The sequence below is a fragment of the Mirounga angustirostris genome, unplaced genomic scaffold (genome assembly GCF_029215605.1).
Source record: "Mirounga angustirostris isolate CCGP_5_RB_7025 unplaced genomic scaffold, mMirAng1.0.hap1 SCAF_1, whole genome shotgun sequence".
NCBI classification, from domain to species: Eukaryota; Metazoa; Chordata; class Mammalia; order Carnivora; family Phocidae; genus Mirounga; species Mirounga angustirostris.
The window spans coordinates 202,983,167-203,000,466 of NW_026991709.1; the positions used below are offsets into that span (position 1 = coordinate 202,983,167).

A 17,300-nucleotide genomic window follows, 5' to 3' on the forward strand; every position below is an offset into this window, starting at 1 on the left:
TTTTAAGGGCAGAGCCTATGGTGGGTACTCAGGGAGAGGGCAGCAGGAGGCCAGGGGCCTGAGAAGGCATCAGGGAGATAATCCCATTGGTGAACTCCTATGCAGCCTTCAAAACCCCTTCAAATGAAGCCAGTTTTCACCCTGTCCCCACCGCACTCTTCCCTTACCCCTTTCTTTGCCCCTCACAAATCCAGACATTGGACCTCCTCTTTGTAAATGTGGGCTTTTATTCACGGTCAGCTCCAGGATGGAAAGAGGGAGCAAGTCATGCACAGCCTTGGTCTAGCTCCAACACCAGCCAGTGCTGGGTGGGGGTCTCTGGGAGGGATGCAGAGTGGGCTGCAGTGCCTGGAAAGTGCCCTCACCATGTGGGGCACAGTGATCTTGCCAGGCACCTCCAAACAGGAAATGGAGGTTCTGTCTGACATGCCTAGTGGGTCACATAGCATCCTAGGGAAGAAAGCTGGAAATGGAGTCAGCTGTATCTGGCACCAGACTCTCCTCCATTCAAGCTCCCTTGTTGACAAGGCCCACCAAAGGGCCTGGCTGCATGATTTTTACCAGGTGATTGTGGGACAAGTCTCCACCCCTCACCAGGCCTCAGTTACTTGTCTGTAAAAAGGGGGATGACGACACCACCTGCAGCCTTCTCAAGGCTGGCTGAGGGAGAAGCCACAAGTAAAAGCGTTTGGCATAGAGTAGATGCTTAATAAATAGTCATTGGGATTAGTTTTTGTAAACACAAGGAAACTGAGGCACAGAGCGGGAAAGCCATTTCCCCAGAGCCACACAGGGAAGCCAAGATTCAAACTTGGGCCCCATTGCTCCCCAGTTGGGTTTTCTCACTTGAATTTCATTCTAGGAAGGCTGTGACACATTGAGGGACACCCCGTGGGGTGTATCAGACACATCATGGTCAAGGGCTCACCCTGGTGGGCATTAAGCACATGAAATCTTGTGCAGGGCGGACATTCTTTTCCTGCCCTGGTAGTACCCTTGGAGTCCTGAGTCTCCCTCCCAGGGCATCAGTGTCACCCTGTGGGATGGGTGACCCCTCTGCCTAGATCTGGTGAACTCCTACTCATCCATGAAAGTCCCAGTTCCCACACCCCCTCCTCCAAGCTGAAGCCTTCAGGACTAGAAGTAAACTCTAGCAAGACTGGCCTAGGGATGGAGGCTATGATAGTGAGAAGTAGCTTTCAGAATCCAGTCCATCATCGAGATTGCTTGTTTTGTGGGAGAGGGGAATCCTTTGTAGACTCTCCAAGTCACATCCAAACTGGGCCCGGACAGGTAAGCTTGCCTGTATCCCCTCAAATCAGTGGGTGTTGGGCCAGGATGGGATCAAGTAACACACAAAAAACTAAAAAATACAGAAAACCTAGAAAACACGAACATACATGACTTGTCCAAGTGCTTCCTTCTCAGCCCAGGGGGCAGCGTCTGCAAATGGGGTCCCAGGTGCAAGGGGCAGGACCCGGGCAGCCGCCTTCACAGTGGCGGCTCAGTCTACCTATCGCTTATAAAAAGTAATAAATTAGTCGCAGGGATTTGCTGCTATTTACAATGCCACCCTTGTCCCCCATTCCTGCCCCTACGGCCCCTGATCTGTACCAGAACAGAGGGAGGTGCCGTTTCCGCCTTCCAGTAAGGACCGAGATGGCTTCTCGCCTTCCAGGTGTCATAGTCTGGTGGCTCAGTCTCCATCCAGAAGTCACTTTACGGAAAAAACATTGCACAAAAAAAGCCCAACTTCTAGGCCAGGGAGAGGCCAGGTGGGAGGGATCAGTCCTTCCCGGCAGGTCCAAGGGCTCCCAGCACAGCCTCTGCGCCCTCCACGGCAATCTGTGGTACGGAGGTGAGCGGCCCGGTGGCCTCCTCGGGCGGCTCATCAAAGCTCACCTCCTGCACAGCCTCCTGCTTCTTGAAGGAGTCTCGGCGCTCGGACAGGTGTAGCCGCCGCATGACCACCAGCTCCGAGTCTGGCCCGCGGCCACGGCGTCCCAGCTCCCCATCCAGCCGTTCACCCGAACCCAGCTTGTCAGCTGACTGGCCCCGGCGCAACCTCGGAGACCGGGCGGGCGCGGGTGGGTGTCCGGGGAGGGGTGAGGGTGAGCGGGGTGGGGGCACAGGCACGGGTGGGCAGGCCAGTGGGGAGGGCGGGATACTGCTGGTAGACTTGCGGCGACCGGTCTTGGGGCGGGGTGGCCCGAGCTTGGCGGCCAGGCCATGCAGGGAGCTAGGGCGGGTGTGGCCAGCGGCGGCGGGAGAGGCAGGGCTGCTGGAGCTCGGGGAGGCACTGGGAGGGGATGCCGTGTCTGTGGAGGACAGATGAGGGTCAGGGCCACCAGCCTCCATGTGGGGCCGTGGGGCTGAGCGCACCTGCCAAAGCCCACGTCCTTTCCCGTGGCCACCCAGCATGCCTGCTTTTCTTGTTTCCTGTTCCGTGTGCAAGTTGTTCCCTGGTGAACTCCTACTCAGCCATCAAAGCCCTAGTTCCTATCCACCCGTTTCACATCTAATGACCTACCACTCAAAGGGCCAAAGATACGCTCCACCCCATGAAGTCAGGGTGAGCCAGAGGGGTAGCAACTGGGGTGCCCAGGCCTCCTGGAGGCCCTCCCTGCTTCCCCTTTGGGTTGCCCCAGCCTGTTCCTCCCTTCAGCTGGATGCTAACCCAGTGGGGCTGGGGGTGTCTGTGTCTGGCTGTCTCACAGACTGGGGGTGCTCAGCATTGGGCCAAATCACCATCCTTTCCTGCCCCAGAATGATCTTTCTAAAACTCAGACCCCTCTAAAACATGCCCTCTCCAGCTCACACACCCTCCATGGCTCCCAACTGCCCACCAACGTAAGCCCAGCTCCTTGGCTTGACTCATCTCCCAACTTCCTCTCTCCCCTGCTTTTGTAACCCTCCTGCCCAGCCCTCTCTGTTCATGATGCTCCCTCTGCTGGGTACACTCTTCCCTGCTCTCACACCTGTCTCCTACCACCTCCAGGCTGCCCGGAAAGGCCCTTCTGGTCACCTCATTTCCCACATCATGTCATTCCCTCCTTTAAACCCTGCTGGCTCCCTCAGTGGGGCCAGGCACCACAGGCCTGAGCTGCCCTGGGGTGGCACACATACCTGCTGGGGGATCAGGAGCTGGGCTGCGGCAAGGCGTGGTGGGGCTGGGGGAGAGGCTGTGGGTGGGTGACCCCGGGAGGCTTTCGCTGGATGACAGGGAGTGGTGGAGGCCGGAAGAGAAGCTGCGGCTGGTGTGTAGCACAGAGGACTGTTTTGAGATCTTCTTGAAGAGCGACTTCCGCCTGAGGGTGGGAAGCCCTGATGCTTCAGAACCCACGCCCCCAGTAGCCCGGGGAGCTGGCCCCCGGGTCCTCCACCAACACTCCGTGGAGGGCCCACCCGCCGCTCACCGGTCCTGTGTCTCCCGCCGGCGGCTCCGTTTGCTCCGGCGTGCCATGCGGCCCTTGGCCACATTCTTCCGGGCGGGGCCCACCTTGATGGAGGTGTTCTCCAGGGCGGTGGTCCGGAGGGCGATCTTGTTGCCGCTCTGCAGGAGGGATGGCGAGGGGTCACCTGGATGCCTCCCATCTAGGGAGCCACCCACCCACCCGCCTACCTCCTCATCCATCGAAGCCCCCGAGCCTATCTGCGCACTTCTCCCCTAATGACCCACCACCCGGTAGGCCAAAGGTACATGTCCGCCATCTGTCCGTCCGTGCAACGAGCTGCCCACCCACCCACCACCCACCGGTCCTAGGAGCTATCCAAACAAGGCCCTGCCTCCTGGCCTGTGTCTGCCTCCCTATCGCCAGGCCTCAGCCCCGGAGGACGCCTGATCTGAGGAAGACGAAGACAGTACGGATATCCCCAGCCTCATACGGTCAGGGTGAGCCAGAGGGAGGGCCAAAAGTAGGGGAACCTGGGGGACTAAGAAGGAGGTACATCCTGGGCAGAGTGGAGGGGACATGCAAGGCCTGGAATTGGGCCCAGGTGTGGAAAGGTGTGGTTCCAGGGCGAGAACCTCAGCATCAGGGGCTGTCAGGGGGTCAGAGGAGCAAACCAGAGGGTAGGCAGCGGGGACAGATCGAGGGCCCTGAGGATGGACAGGGGATAGGGGTTCTGGGAGCCCCCAGGGTGGGCAGTGGTGGGCGCTGTACCTTCAGCAGCAGCTCCACGACATCCATGTGCACCAGCCCCAGGACTGACTCCCCGTTGATGTGGGTGATGAGGTCCCCGGCTCGCAGGCCCGCCTCCTGGGCGGGGCTTCCCTCCTCCACATTCTGGGGGTGAGGGTGGATGGTAGCGTCAGTGCTCTGAGGCCCCGCAGCTGGAGACCCCTTGCCAGCTGGGTCAGCCATGGGACCCCAACAAGCTGCTGCCTCCTGTGCTGTTTCCTTGACCTTGGGGGCTGTTCAGAGAGTGACTGGTGGGGCGGGAACAGGCCCTGGGCTGGGAGGAGGCAGGACGACACTCCCACTGTGCATCTGTGGGCAGGGGCTAGGAGCTTCATGCCCAGCTGAGGTCTCTAACCCTCTGTCCATCCCTGTCCATCTTGCCCAAGCCCCTCCCCCTAAGGAAGAGGGACCGCAAAGATCCAGGTGGCACCAGCCCCCTGCCCTGGGTGGGAGGGAGCTGCAGGCAATGAGACTAGAAAGTGCAGCTCCAACAGTGAAGCATCTTCCCAGGGGGAAGCCAGACTCAAACCAGGTCCCGCTCTTCCTGCTCACCAGACCAACTTACCCAGACAACGTGGTGCACGGTGTAGACATCGCTGTCGCCCATGTAGACGCGGATGGCCCGCAGGCTGAAGCCGTACTTCTTGCCTGAGCTGTGGATGACAATGGGGGGCCGCAGGCTGCCACACACGGGGGACGGGTCTCGGCTTGGAGAGGAGTCTCGGGACGATGGGTTCGAGGACAGCGAGCGTGGGGACAGAGGGCTCATGAGGGGGCCGCCGCTGCCATCATCTGTAGGACCAGGGTTGGGAGGGGGTCACTCCCTGGCAGGGACCAGGGCCAGGAGGGCAGCCCCCCACCAAGCTGATCACTCTGGCTGCTTTCCTGTTGTTCCAATGCCCCCAGCACGGCGCCCCCCCCCCCCCCCACCTGGCCTTTGCACATGCAGTGCCCTCTGCCGGGAATGCCAGTCCCCCAGCTCTCCCTGGGGCTAGCCGCTTCCCCCGTCCTGTGGCACGGCCCCAACCCAGGGGTCAAAACAGACATGGACAGACAGGCAAAGACAAGGCTGGGCCACGCGCGGTACCGGCTGTGATGATGAGGGACAGGGCGGACACTGAGGCAGACTTGGGCACGCGGCCCCCGCTGGGGGACACCCGAGACTTCTCGGGAGCTGGGTCCCTTGAGCCCCCAAGGCGGCGGCCCCGACCAGCATCCAGGGCCCGTGGTGTCGAGTGTCGCGCACCAGTGCTGTTGCTTCGTAGGCGTGCGTGGCTGAGGGCGGCTGTGTCGGCTAGGGGTCAGCAAGGTTGGCGGTCAGCCTGGCCGCTCTCGCCACTCCGCCCCCTGCCCTCGGGAGGCAAAGCCCCTTCCTCCCCGGTCAGCGTGTACACCGTTCAGCCTCCTCCTGGCCTTTCTTCAGGCAGTTCCCCCTTCCTACACTTCCTTCCTACCCTGCTCTCCCTGGAAAGCTCCACTCTTCAAGTCCCCTCCTCTAAGGAGCCTTCCCCCACCCCTCAGACCCCTACACCCCTCTCAGAGCTCCCCAGCCTCATCCCCTTCTCCGGTCCCATCCTGACCCCATGAAGCTGGGGGTATCATCGCTAGACTGGGAGTAACACTGAGGCCTGAGGCCTCTCTGAAACCCTGGCCTCTCCTATCTTAAGGCATTTGTTAGACAAGCGAATGGTCTCTCTGTAGAGCTCCTACTCAGCCTTCAAAACCCATCTCAAATAGTCCCTCCTCTGGGAAACTTTCTACAATACGATCCCTCCCATCCGGGACCTCACCTACCAGAAAGGCTTGAGGGCTTGGGCATCACTGGGGTGGCTGCTGGGGGTGGATCAGGCTCCCCCAGAATGAAGATGGGCCTCTTGGGGCCTGCAGAGGCTGGGCTGGCTCCCTCATCCTCTGATGAGAAGGCAAACTTGGGCATTGTGTCCAGGATAATAGTATTCAAGAGAGATGGGCTAGGGCCCCGCTCAGGCTGGGAAGATGACTGGCAGGAAGAACCAGAGGATGTCCAGGACCTCAGTCTGCAGCAGAGGAGAGCCAAAGTCACACTTGCCAGGTATCCTCGCCCCAGGACACCCAGTCACCCCTAGTGGCCATATTTTAACTCTCAGCTTAGAAACAGGTAATTTGTAAATGCGGGGTGAATTCCCTCAGCATGCTCGGTCCTCTGTCTGCCCAGAGAATTTCTGTCTGTCTTTTATTATTATTTTTTTAAAGATTTTATTTATTTATTTGACAGAGACGCAAGCAGGGGGAGTGGGAGAGGGAGAAGCAGGCTTCCCACTGAGCAGGGAGCCTGACATGGGGCTCAATCCCAGGACCCCGGGATCATGACCTGAGCCGAAGGCAGATGCTTAACTGACTGAGCCACCCAGGCGCCCCTCTGTCTGTCTTTTAAAAACCCAGCTTCCAACACCCCTCCGTTAGCAGACATTGATTATTTTTCTGTTGAGTCTGGTGTTTGAAGAATGAGCAGGAGTTCGTCAGCAAAGGGTATTCTGGAACAGGGCAAGCAAAAGTCTAGCAGTATGACCGCGCAGTTGCTCTATGCTCGGTGTGGTCTGGGGCACAAAGCCAGGGGGCCACGTTGGCGGGGCTCTGACACGCCAGCCCACGTGTTTGATCCTTTCCGACTGGGCCACGGGAAGCTCTCTCCAGCATTAGACCTTGTGGTCCCCCCCTCCCGGCAGGCTTGGTGGCTGGATCTGCGCACGCTCCCCAGCCCACCTACCGGATCTCCACGCTCAAGCGGCGGCCGGACTCGCCCTCACCGCTGCGCTCCCACCCTTCCTCCCGGTCCTCACTGAAGCTCCGCTCGGCGAAGGTTGGGGTGGGCTGGGCGGCCAGGAACTCGGAGCTGCTATAGACCTGGCAGCAACAGAATATAACGATAAGGACACGGAGACAGGCGGCCACACCCCTGGGGAAGAGCCGGCTTAGTTGAATGCTTCCTATAAGCCCGATGCTTCCTTGTGAGTCATTTCCTTCTATCCATGCTCGCCACATCCCTAAGAACAGAAGAGTCTTTAGCCCACTGTACAGATGGAGAAACTGAGGCTCAGAGGGCCCTGGCTACCAACGGGGCCACAGCCGGGGTTCCTGCTGCTGATCAGGATGCTCTGCGTGGGTCTCAGGCCCGCAAGCAGCACAGAAGGTTTTTTTCATCCAATTATAAACGAAGGAAGGCGCTTAAGCTGGTGAGGCTCTAAAGTAAGCAGTGAGAGAGCAGCACTGTTCACAAGCACCTCAACACAGGCACACCCCGAATGTCCATCGATGGAGGGGTAAACACAGTGTGGCCCATCCACGCAACGGAATAGCACTTGGCCATAAAGAGGAACCAAGCTCTGACACGGGTCGAAGACGTCGTGCTGAGCGCAAGAGGTCAGACATGAAAGACCACATGTTATATGATTCCACTTAGGTGAAAGATCCAGAATAGGCAAATCCAGAGACAGAAAGCAGATTGGTGGTTGCCAGGGGCCAGGGGAGGGGGGCAGGGGAGTGACTGCTCGTGGGGGCGGGGGTGATGGAAAGGTTCTAGAGCTAGACAGAGGTGATGGGTGTCCAACATTCTGAATGTACTAAATGGCGCTGAACTGTACAGTTTAAAATGGCTAGTGTGGTACATTTTATATGTATTCTTACCACAATAATAATTAAAAAAAAAAAAGGTAGAAGAACACCCCACCCCCCGCCCCCCACCCCCCGCAGTGAACATCTTGCGGGTTTCCTGAGTGCTAGCTGTGTCTAGGCCCCGGGCCCACCTTGCTGAAGCGGTGGGAACAAGACGAGAACTGAGGGATCTCTGTGGATGACTCCTCGTCATTGGTCTCCTCATCCTCTGAGCCCAGGTGGCGGTAACGTTCCGAACGTGCTGGGGAGGGAAAGGCACGTGCAGCCCACCTGATGCCCACAGGCGGCCGCAAGGGCTGTGGGGTGATGTGGGAAGGGCGTCCCAGGCGGGGAGACACTGTCAGGGCAAAGGCATCGAGGTGGGACCATGGCTGGTGTATTTAGGGACCATAGGAGGCTTGAGTTGCAGAGTGAGTACCTGGCAATAAACAACCCAGCTGCATCCCTACGATCTACAGGATCGTGGGTGGGAATTCTTGTGTCTGACCCTCAGTCTTCTCACCCCTGAGATGGGTCACCCAAGAAGTAGGTAATACTGGGCATCTTAAAAGGATGCTCCCCATTTTACAGAAGAGGAAACAGATGCTCAGAGAGGACCTCTGACATGCCCAAGAGCACACAGCAAGGTCTGGAGGAGGTGCTGGAAACCGAGGGCATTTCATCTGCCTGGCTGGAGCCCCAAGTGGGCAGAGGAAGACTTGTCTGAGCCCACCCACAGTGTTGGAGGGGTTCCCCCCACAAAGCCCAGCAAAGCGCCCCACCCTTCTGTGTGACAGACAGGGCTCTGTGCCTGGTCAAGGTTGGACACTCAGGAGGCTGAACCTGCTAGGGATGCCAGGCCAGGGTCTGCCACACTCAGCGCCTCGGTTTCCCCTCCTGCAATCCAGAAGGATGCCGTGGCCTCCTGACCCCGGATGCACAGGAAACCAGCCGGGGGGGTGGGGGGGGGTGGGGGGGGCAGCTACCAACAGACATGCTCTGATTTCTCAGAAAGCTCAGGAAGTCAGAAGCTCTAGGCTCAGGGCGAGGCAGTTGGGTGGAGACCCTGGCAGACACCCCACACCGTCTCAGGCAAATGTGGGACAGCAGAGTCTGCCCCCTTGACCCCTACTTACTGTCAAAGTAGCTGGTGTCGTCCTCAGCTTCAAGCTGTGGCACAAACTCAGCTTTGTGTCGCAGAAGCCCGGCCCAGTCCAGTGTCCAGAAGAAGGGGTGCTGCTTTACCTCGTGGGTGCCACCTACGGACATGCCCAGCTCAGCCCTGCAGCCCCCCGTCCCCACTGTCCCCTGGGTCAACTAGGAGCCCAAACTTGGCCAACACAGAACCATAAAGATGGCAAGGGGAGCAGCTGCTGTTTCAGCGTCTGAGGAGGGACGGAGCCGGGGCTAGAACCCAGGCCCTGCTCTTGCCTCTGCTGGATTCTGAGATCCCACCACCCGGAGAAACCCCAGAGCCCTAGGAGGGCTTCCTTCCCAGGCCTTTTCCATGCATTTCTACTCCATGGAGTAGACTGACTGCGTGAAGGTATCCTGTTCCCCAGCCTGAGCCCTTGTGGTCCTCTCCAGTGGCTAGGCTTCATCATGAACGTGACCTGTAGTGGCTGGGTAATGGGGTGCTGCCATGGGTATTGAGTCTCAGTCCCTTAACCATTAATTAGGTGGCTAAGGAAATCAGAACAGTGGGATCCACTGGGCTGGGCCTTTGAGGACCTGAGGACACAGCCCATGATGACCTTGCAGGCTCCCATACTCAGCCTCGGTGCCCCTTGTCTGCATCAGACCCAGCTACCTGTTAGCTCCTGGTGAACTCCTATGTATCCTTCAAAACCCCAGCCCCAAGCCTCCCTCCTCTATGTAGTCTCTCGAGTTATTGCTTCCCCAGTCCCCATCCCACCCCCCTGCCCGCCCCCCATCACATACCAGTGCCCAGACGGTCCAGTGGGCTCTGTCGGAGCAGCCTGGTGATGAGGTCTTGGGCATCAGCTGGGAGGGCCTCATCCCCTTCTGGCCACATGATCTCATCTAAAATGAGGAGAGGGGAAAAAAATTTAAATTAAATTAAATTAATAAAATGAAATAAAATAGGAGGGGGAGTGAGAGGGTGAGGATAGCCCTTCATAGCACCTCCGACCACCTCCCCTCACTCACTGCACACCAAGCCATCGGCCTCCTCTGTTCCTTCAACACGCCAGGCTCAGTCCCACCTACAGCCTTTGCTCCGGCTGTACCCCTCCACCAGGGCCGTACCCCTCTTCTACTTCTGTGGCCCCCTCTTCTACTTCTGTGGCTCCCTCTTGCTCCTTCAGGCTTTGCTCACACTGTCACCTCAGCGAGGCCTCCATGACCCCCTATTTAAGGCAGCCCCCACCATATCTGGTACCCCATCCTCTCCCCTCTTCCTGCTTTTTTTCCTTGGCATTTTTTTGTATCTGATGTTCGGTAATTTGCTTCTTGATCTCCCTCACTGTCTGTCTTGCCCTTGGCCACGTCCCCAGTGTCCGGTTGGGGCTAGGCACCCTGTAGGGGGGCTGCTGCCCAGAGCCCCAGTGGGGCCAAGACTTGAACCGCGGCCATGGTGGGGGAAACGCACCACTGACCACCTGGCCAAAGAGTTCCTCGGGGGTATCTCCGAAGAAAGGCACACAGCCCACCAGGAATTCATAGAGGACAACACCCATGGCCCACCAGTCCACCGGCTTCCCGTAGCCCTGGCGGAAGATCACCTCGGGCGCGATGTACTCAGGCGTCCCGCACACCTGGGTCAGGCAGAATGGGGAAAAGGAGGATGGCCTCCAACTCCAGAGAGGCCACGGGAGAGATGGAGAGGTCAAGGCCAGGCTGGGCACAGGGGTGGAGAGAATTATGGGGGAGGGGGAGCAGTTTATCTTCTCCTTTGTGCTGCAAAATCTCCCCAGGTCCTGAGGGTCAGGATCCAGACAGAGGGAGGTGGTCCCGCACCCACGGCCCCCTGCCCACCCGCACACCTGCTTGTCCACGAACTCCCGGGTGTCCTTCTCGATGTGGCCCTCATAGAGGTTGGTGGCCATGCTCATGAGCCCAATCTTGGACAGGCCAAAGTCGGTCAGCTTGATGTGGCCAAGTGAGGTGATGAGTAGGCTGTGGGCGGGTGGGTGGTGCACTCAGGGCCGGGGGCCCGAGGTGCCTGGCCGCTCATGCCACCCCAGAACTCGGTGCCACCCCAGGTGGGCTGAGGTCCAGCCAGGGCAGCTTCACCCCCCGGAGGGGGTCTGAAAGAGCTTCCTGAACACAGACAGGCACATTATCACAAGAACCAGTAGGTCTTGGGCGGTATTTCAAATCTGGCAAACATCTTGGTGCACCTACTAGATGCGTCCGCTGTCGCTGCTGAGCACCAACTGTATACTCCACTGTTCAAATACAAATTTCCTGAGAATCACTCCGTCTCCCAACTGTGCGTTAAAACGTCTGAACACCTACTGGGTGGATCTAAAATACATGTTTGTACATGTGTCCATTCTTTTTAACAAACTAGACACTTTGCAAGCACTTATTGTTTACATTCCCTGTTGAACAATGAACATACTTTGAGCATCTGCTATATACAGAAATCTTTCTGTGCACCTCATGAGGAGAGCCACTTTTAAAAACTTGGACGCCTACCATGTACCCTGCTTTTCAAGTTTTCCCATCAGCTTAAGTACATACATGTTTTGCTAGGTGATAGAACCACATGGACCATCTTTATAAAGTCACATTTTTTTTTTTAAGGTTTTATTTATTTGACAGAGAGAGACACACTGAGAGAGGGAACACACGCAGGGGGAGCGGGAGAGGGAGAAGCAGGCTTCCCGCGGAGCAGGGAGCCCGATGCGGGGCTCGATCCCAGGACCCCGGGATCATGACCTGAGCCGAAGGCAGTCGCTTAACGACTGAGCCACCCAGGTGCCCCATAAAGTCACATTTTTATGTACCTCCTGGTACACGGGCTGCTTCATTTCTAGAGAACTCACTGTGTATATCCAAGCTGTTTGATAAACCCTTTATTTGGCACATCCTGTATACCTCGACTCTATAAAAAAAATAATTCTGTGCACCTACTATGTGCAGCCACTATTTTTAAAAATAAGAGACGTTTCTTGAGCAACTACTGCATACATCAACTGAGGAAAACCATTTGGGTGTAGCCCCCAGGTGCAGTTAAAACCAAGGGCTTGGGGCGCCTGGGTGGCTCAGTCGGTTAAGCGTCTGCCTTCGGCTCAGGTCATGGTCCCAGGGTCCTGGGATTGAGCCCCGCGTTGGGCTCCCTGCTCTGCAGGAAGCCTGCTTCTCCCTCTCCCACTCCCTCTGCTTGTGTTCCCTCTCTCGCTATCTCTCTCTCTGTCAAATAAATAAATAAAATCTTAAAAAAAACCCAAAAAACCAAGGGCTTGGGGTGCCTGGGTGGCTCAGTCGGTTAAGCAGTCTGCCTTCGGCTCAGGTCATGGTCCCAGGATCCTGGGATCGAGCCCCGCCTCAGGCTCCCTGCTCAGCGGGAAGCCTGATTTTCCCTCTGCTGCTCCCCCTGCTTGTGTTCCCTGTCTCACTGTGTCTCACTGTCAAATAAATAAATAAAATCTTTAAAAAAAACAAAATAAAAATAAAATAAAATTTAAAAAAATATCAAAAACCAAGGGCTTAGGCAGCCCTGGGGCCATCGACTGTTAAGACAACCAATACTTCTGGAGTTCCTATGGGCACATGCCTGTCTAAAAAACATTCACCTCTTGAATACCAACTATATGAGCTATTTAAGAAAAATGTTTTCCTTAGAAATGAAATGCTATGATGCCGGGGATATGCTTCAAATGACCCATCCTGGGGGGAGCGGGGAGCTGGAAGTGGGAGCAAGCAGGACTGGGTGAGTGTTGGAAGCTGCAGGATCAGGATAGATGTGGGGAGTAGACGGCGGGGGCACTGGACCCTTCTGTTCTGGGCTGAACTGTGTATCCCCAAATTCTCATGTGGAAGTCCTCACCCCCAGGAACTACAAATATGACCTAATTTTTTTTTTTTAAAGATTTTATTTATTTATTTGAGAGAGAGAATGAGATAGAGAGCATGAGAGCGGGGAGGGTCAGAGAGAGAAGCAGACTCCCTGCTGATCAGGGAGCCCGACGTGGGACTCGATCCCGGGACTCCAGGATCATGACCTGAGCCGAAGGCAGTCGCTTGACCAACTGAGCCACCCAGGCGCCCTGACCTAATTTGGAGGGACGATGGTCATGTGACTAGTTAAATGAGGACGTCCTAGAACATAGTGGTCCCTCATTCAATAGGACTGGTGTCCTTATGACAAGGGGACATGTGGACACAGACATGCAGAGGGAGGACACCACGTGAAGGCCGGAGTGATGCTGCCACGAGCCATGAAATCACCAGAAGCTGGGGGAGAGACCTGAAAGAGATCCTTCCCTGGCACCTCCAGAGGCAGCCGTGCTGATACCTTGATCTTGGACTTCTGGCCTCCAGGACTGTGAGAATACACTTCTGTGGCTTCAGCTGCCTAGTCCGTGCTACTTTGCTCTGATGGCCCTAGCAAGTGAATGCACCTTCTCTTGACTTCGGGATGTATTTGAAATCTTCCAAAGTGAAAAAAAATTTTTTTTTTCTCGAGCACCTGTTATGTGTGCCCACGTCCCTGAGCCCTCTGGGGCTGGACACTTGCCTGAGCCTTTTTGCAGATGAGGGTCCCGAGCCTGGGAGGGGTGGGTCCTGCTTTGGGGTTTAACCTGACACGCTCGGGAGACCCCACCCCACTCTAGGATGATCCACAGAGTTCTGCTGGGCACAGGGCATCCTTAGGGTGTTGAACACAGAGGTCCAGGGATACAACAGGTGCCAAATACACACTTTATCTTCTGAGTTGCTGGCAAACTACGAGATGCCCTGGAAACAGGCAGGGCTCTTAACGCTTCTGTTCACACCTCCACCGAGCAAGTATCTTCATCTGAGAAAGGGACAGTAGGTGCTCCGTGTTGCTCTCAAAACAAAAACTTTAATACAAAGGCAGCTGAAGTGTTCTGCGCCTGGCACACAGCCATCGCCTAATAACTGTTCCTCTAATCACCTTATACAAAGCTGGTGCCCCATGAGTTTACGCACCAGATTTAAAAAAATGTGCTTTATAAATCCGAAGGGGTCATCACTGTGAGAGGAGTTAGTCATACTGCCATCTGGGTTCCTGAAAACGAGCACATGTCTAGGTATACAGCAGCTGCCAAATACACATCTGCCTTGTTTTCTAAGCTACTCACAAACTGCAAGATGCCTGAAAACACGCAGGCTCTTGACATTTCTGTTCACACCTCCACGAGGCCAGAACCCGAGAAACTCGAGGTTCTTGCCTGGTATCCACAGGGCACGTGATATAAGAACAGCCCCTGGGGGCACCTGGGTGGCTCAGTTATTAAGCGTCTGCCTTCGGCTCAGGTCATGATCCCAGGGTCCTGGGATCGAGCCCCGCATCGGGCTCCCTGCTCAGCAGGAAGCCTGCTTCTCCCTCTCCCACTCCCCCTGCTTGTGTTCCCTCTCTCCCTGTGTCTCTCTGTGTCAAATAAATAAATAAAATCTTAAAAAAAAAAGTGGGGTGCCTGGGTGGCTCAGTCATTGAGCGTCTGCCTTTGGCTCAGGTCATGATCCCAGGGTCCTGGGATCGAGCCCCACATCGGGCTCCCTACTCCGTGGGAGGCCTACTTCTCCCTCTCCCACTCCCCCTGCTTGTGTTCCCTCTCTTGCTGTCTCTCTCTCTGTCAAATAAATAAATAAAATCTTAAAAAAAAAAAAAAAAAGAACAGCCCCTGGCTCTATGAATAGCGGGTGCTCAATTAATGCAGGCAAGAATGCCTTGCAAATTATGTAGGGGTTACAAAGCATGAAGGATTATTCACACATGTGTCTTACAGTCACCCATAGAGGACCCGGCATGCAGCAGGTGCTTCTTAGGTGCTAGAGTAAAATAAACCTCCTGAGGCTCTCAATAAACACGTTCTCTTCCTTTCTTGCCTGCACGAACATACAACAGGTGCTCAAGACATGCACGGTCCCTTCCTTCACATGTAAGGTCTTGCAAAGGGCATATCCCTGCTCCCAGTATACAGATGGTGCCTCCTAAGTGCACGTTCTCTCCCCTTGGAGCAGCAGCTCTGCGAGTGCACAGTCCCTTCCCCTGTGTATTTTGTGCATCCTAAAGGGCACATTCTCTTTGCCTGGCAGCCCCTCCATAAATGGACTATCCTTCCCTTGCATACAACAGGTGCCTACTAAGTACCTGATCTCCTCTGTACACACCAGGTGCCCAACATTGCCACTGTTCTGTGTCTTCCTGTCACCAGGGGCCCCAGGGGCCAGCAGAATCCAGACAGGCGGGGCTCTGCGAAGCCCCACACCCCAATCAGAGGCGCTGCTCCCCCCTTCTCCCGCCCCAAGGCCCCAGGCTGCTCACTTGTCAGGCTTGAGGTCACGGTGCACAATGCCATAGTTGTGTAAGTATTCGAGTGCCAGCACTGTCTCGGCGAAGTACATGCGGGCCATGTCCACGGGCAGTGGGCCCATGTTCTTCAGGAGCGTGGCACAGTCGCCGCCTGTGGGGGGCGCAGATGCATTCACAGAGGCCCTGGGCTCTATAGCCTCGCCCTGGGGCTTCCAGGACCACTCAACCTCCTGCAAAACCTCCCCAGTCTGTACTGAAACAAGGTGGGGAACCAAGTGGGGCAGGAGGGAGGGCAGATCTCGACTCCTGATTCTCCCCCTGGAAGGACAGCAGCTCCGTAAGGGCACAGTCCCTTACCCTGTACACAGCTGGTGCCTCCTAAGTGCTCGTTCCCTCTCCTTGCATAGAAGCACCTCGATCAACACACACCGCTGCACTCACCTGAAGGGCCTGCTCATTCTTAAACGGCAAACTTGCTCCCACAACTCCTCTTCCTGGCCCCCAACCATCCTGGCCCTTCCAACCCCCACCTCCCTCCCTTCCCTGCTCTTACTTCTGGCCTTCAGGCCTCTGCTCACTAGTACCCCCTGCCAAAGGTGTCCATCCTTACCCTATCCCCCAGGGTCCTATTCTCACACTCCTCTTTAGCTCCCTCAGCCCCAACCCCGCAGGATGGGCCCCTACACCACAGACTGAGGGTCCCCCAAGGCAGGCCGGGACCCCTTGGAGGACAGAGCAGACCCCAGCTTGGTCAAAGGATGGACTATCTTTTGGGTAGAGGGTGAGCTCCCCGTCACCGTAGGCATACAAGCCCTCGAGACCGCACCTTCCACATACTCCATGACCATACACAAGTGGCGCCGGGTCTCGAAGGAGCAGAACATGCTGACCACAAATGGGTTCTCGGCAAAGGTGAGGATGTCACGCTCCACAAAGACCTGCTGGATCTGGTTGCGAAGAATCAGGTTCTGCTTGTTGATCTTCTTGATGGCAAAGCGCTGCCGTGTGTCTCGGTGCCGCACCAGGTAGACAGCCCTGGGGGAGCCGGGGTCACTGAGGCTGGACACTGAGGCCCCCGCAGGCAGTGGGGCCTGGCCTGGGCCCAGAACCCAACCAGCCAGGCCTTTGCCCTTGCTGTGCCCTACATCCGGGACACCCTTCCTCCTTCCCCAGCCCCTCTCCGAAAGCAGCCCCCCTATGGGTCTAAGCTGCCCCTCCCTGGTGTCACATCGAGAAGCCAAAGATGGCCCCTAGGTTACTTCTTCACAGTAGATGAAGACCCTTTAGCTTAAAAGCCCCCCGGCACCAGGCTCAAATTGCTTTATGTAGAGGTGAAATGAGCAGATTTTGAACCATTTAGAGCTTGCCAAGTTTATCTAGTAAAACTGCCTCGAACTGACTAGCTATCTGTAAGATAAACCCTGGGGGCTATGAAGACCCCAAGCCGCTACTGCCTTTCGGAGCTGTCTGACCCAGACTCCTGGCCACACTGCTGAGTGACATCACCTAGACGCATAAGCCCCCTCTCTAGTCTCCCCGCTGGATAGTCTTATGCTGTGCAGGACTCCCCCTCCCACCCCACCTCCACGCAAATCCATCAAAGTGGCACTAAGATAATGCTCACTGCATGCCCCTGCTGCCGCACGGCCATCTTTTTCCTTGCGTGGTCCCGAAATACCTACAACTCCCTGTACTTGGGGCAGGTAACGGCCTAGACCATGGATGAGGCCCTGGCCTGGCCGTACCGCATCTCTACTTCCCTCGTCAGGCCTCAGTTTCCTATCTCCACACTCAGGGGCCACCTGGACCTCAGTCATCCCCATGGGCATCTGAGAAATGGGTCTATGGGGGACCCGAGGACTTACCCGTAGGCCCCGTTGCTAATGAGTTTGATGGTCTCGAAGTCGTTCTCACATGGCTTCCTCCGTGATGGGCCGATGAGGGCACGGCTCTAGGGGGCAAGAAGGGGTCAGGGTCCTGCCCCACCTCAGAGTAGGCCAGGCTCTCCCTTCCCTCGA

The 17,300-nt window shown here is 56.5% G+C and overlaps 1 protein-coding gene across 26 annotated transcripts in view; it reads right to left on the reverse strand.

Moving 5' to 3' along the window:
- Positions 1-209: 209 nt before the first annotated feature.
- Positions 210-17,300, reverse strand: part of MAST3 (microtubule associated serine/threonine kinase 3) — a 38,524-nt gene continuing 21,433 nt past the window's right edge. For 17 of the 26 annotated variants that reach the window (XM_064597798.1, XM_064597793.1, XM_064597767.1 and 14 more), the window contains 16 exons: positions 17,148-17,233; positions 16,109-16,317; positions 15,295-15,433; positions 10,817-10,949; positions 10,423-10,588; positions 9,753-9,854; positions 8,948-9,070; positions 7,964-8,169; positions 6,928-7,064; positions 5,976-6,217; positions 5,269-5,475; positions 4,747-4,973; positions 4,164-4,286; positions 3,417-3,553; positions 3,127-3,308; positions 210-2,318 (listed from right to left, as the gene is read on the reverse strand). In XM_064597798.1, the coding sequence (XP_064453868.1) occupies positions 1,786-2,318; positions 3,127-3,308; positions 3,417-3,553; positions 4,164-4,286; positions 4,747-4,973; positions 5,269-5,475; positions 5,976-6,217; positions 6,928-7,064; positions 7,964-8,169; positions 8,948-9,070; positions 9,753-9,854; positions 10,423-10,588; positions 10,817-10,949; positions 15,295-15,433; positions 16,109-16,317; positions 17,148-17,233 (2,952 nt within the window). In that variant the 3' untranslated portion in view covers positions 210-1,785. The remainder of the gene's footprint in view (positions 2,319-3,126; positions 3,309-3,416; positions 3,554-4,163; positions 4,287-4,746; positions 4,974-5,268; positions 5,476-5,975; positions 6,218-6,927; positions 7,065-7,963; positions 8,170-8,947; positions 9,071-9,752; positions 9,855-10,422; positions 10,589-10,816; positions 10,950-15,294; positions 15,434-16,108; positions 16,318-17,147; positions 17,234-17,300) is intronic. The other 9 variants (XM_064597805.1, XM_045862723.3, XM_045862721.3 and 6 more) reach the window with 2 other exon arrangements.